Source organism: Corvus brachyrhynchos, unplaced genomic scaffold, assembly GCF_000691975.1.
Source record: "Corvus brachyrhynchos isolate BGI_N302 unplaced genomic scaffold, ASM69197v1 scaffold7, whole genome shotgun sequence".
NCBI lineage: Eukaryota > Metazoa > Chordata > Aves > Passeriformes > Corvidae > Corvus > Corvus brachyrhynchos.
This window is the reverse complement of record NW_008239054.1, coordinates 4,788,491-4,789,687: the sequence shown is the minus strand read 5'-3', so window position 1 is coordinate 4,789,687 and position 1,197 is coordinate 4,788,491. Positions and strand designations below refer to the sequence as shown.

The 1,197-nt window shown below is 58.7% G+C and overlaps 1 protein-coding gene across 1 annotated transcript in view; it reads left to right on the top strand.

Annotated features, from left to right (window-relative positions):
- Window positions 1-514: 514 nt before the first annotated feature.
- IRX4 (iroquois homeobox 4) overlaps window positions 515-1,197 on the top strand; it is a gene marked incomplete at its 5' end in the record, with an annotated part of 2,197 nt that continues 1,514 nt past the window's right edge. Inside the window, one exon of the mRNA XM_017739078.1 lies at window positions 515-1,170. Coding sequence (XP_017594567.1) covers window positions 515-1,170 — 656 coding nt within the window. The remainder of the gene's footprint in view (window positions 1,171-1,197) is intronic.

Below are 1,197 nucleotides of genomic sequence, written 5' to 3'. Positions count from 1 at the left end.
CGCCGCTCAGCATCTCCCGGCCCCAGCCATGTCGCCTCCCCTTCCCCACACCGACACGGGGTCCTCCGCCCCCCGGGCGGGCGGTAGCGCGGGGGGCGATCCCTCTTAACAGGGGCGGTAATTATCTTTTCCTGCGCGGAGTCAGGCTTGGGCATCCCGTGTATATTTATTAGTTTCAAACCAGCGCAAACCCCCTTACACACCGTTCCCAGCTCAGAGGCCCATTGGGCGCCGGTGACCTTTCCTGGAGGATGTGCATTAAATATTCAGTCGCAGCCCAGTGTCATCTGCGTTAGGTTCCTACAATTTCAGGAACAAAAGGGTAGAGGAGATTACTAATAAAAGGAGTAAGAGGAAATATATTTCTATTAACACTTACACCCTGGGGTCACCCAGACGAATTCTGTTTGGGGACGACTAATGAAACGAGAGGGAAGTGGTATATTTGTGACTTTGCAATCTGCTAGGATTTCCCTGCTGCCCGAAATGTTGACATTGACTTTACCGTAAATAAAAACAGGCGGTTCCTTCCCTCTTTCTGCCATCACCGCCAAGGCAGAGCGGGAATTTGCATTGCCCGCTGCTGCTGCTAGCTGAACCTTTCCTTCTTGCTTTCCTTCTTTGGCCTGAATTCTCAAGGCTGGTCTCCCTCATAAAGCTGAGCTGTCCTCATCCATCTCCCTCCTCTCCGGTCCAGCCGCCCTCCGGGGCATGCCGCAGGCAAGCGGCTGGGGACGGGGCTCTGGGACCCCGCGTCGGGCAGGTCCGCGGGGGGCGAGAGCGCGGTGTCACATCCCGGGGGCTCCCCTGTGCCTGCAGGTACGGGACGATGGACGGCGGGACGCGGAGAAAAAACGCCACCCGAGAGACGACCAGCACGCTGAAGGCCTGGCTGCAGGAACATCGCAAGAACCCCTACCCCACCAAGGGCGAGAAGATCATGCTGGCCATCATCACCAAGATGACCCTCACCCAGGTCTCCACCTGGTTCGCCAACGCCCGCCGGCGGCTCAAGAAGGAGAACAAGATGACCTGGCCCCCGCGGAACAAGTGCTCTGACGAGAAGCGGCCCTATGAGGAAGAGGAGGAGGAGGAGGAGGAGGAGGGTTCGCAGGAAGAGGCGATGAAGAGCGGGAAAGCCGAGGGTACCCTGCTAAAACCAGGCACTTAGCGGTTCGGCCGCGGGGGCTCGGCCGG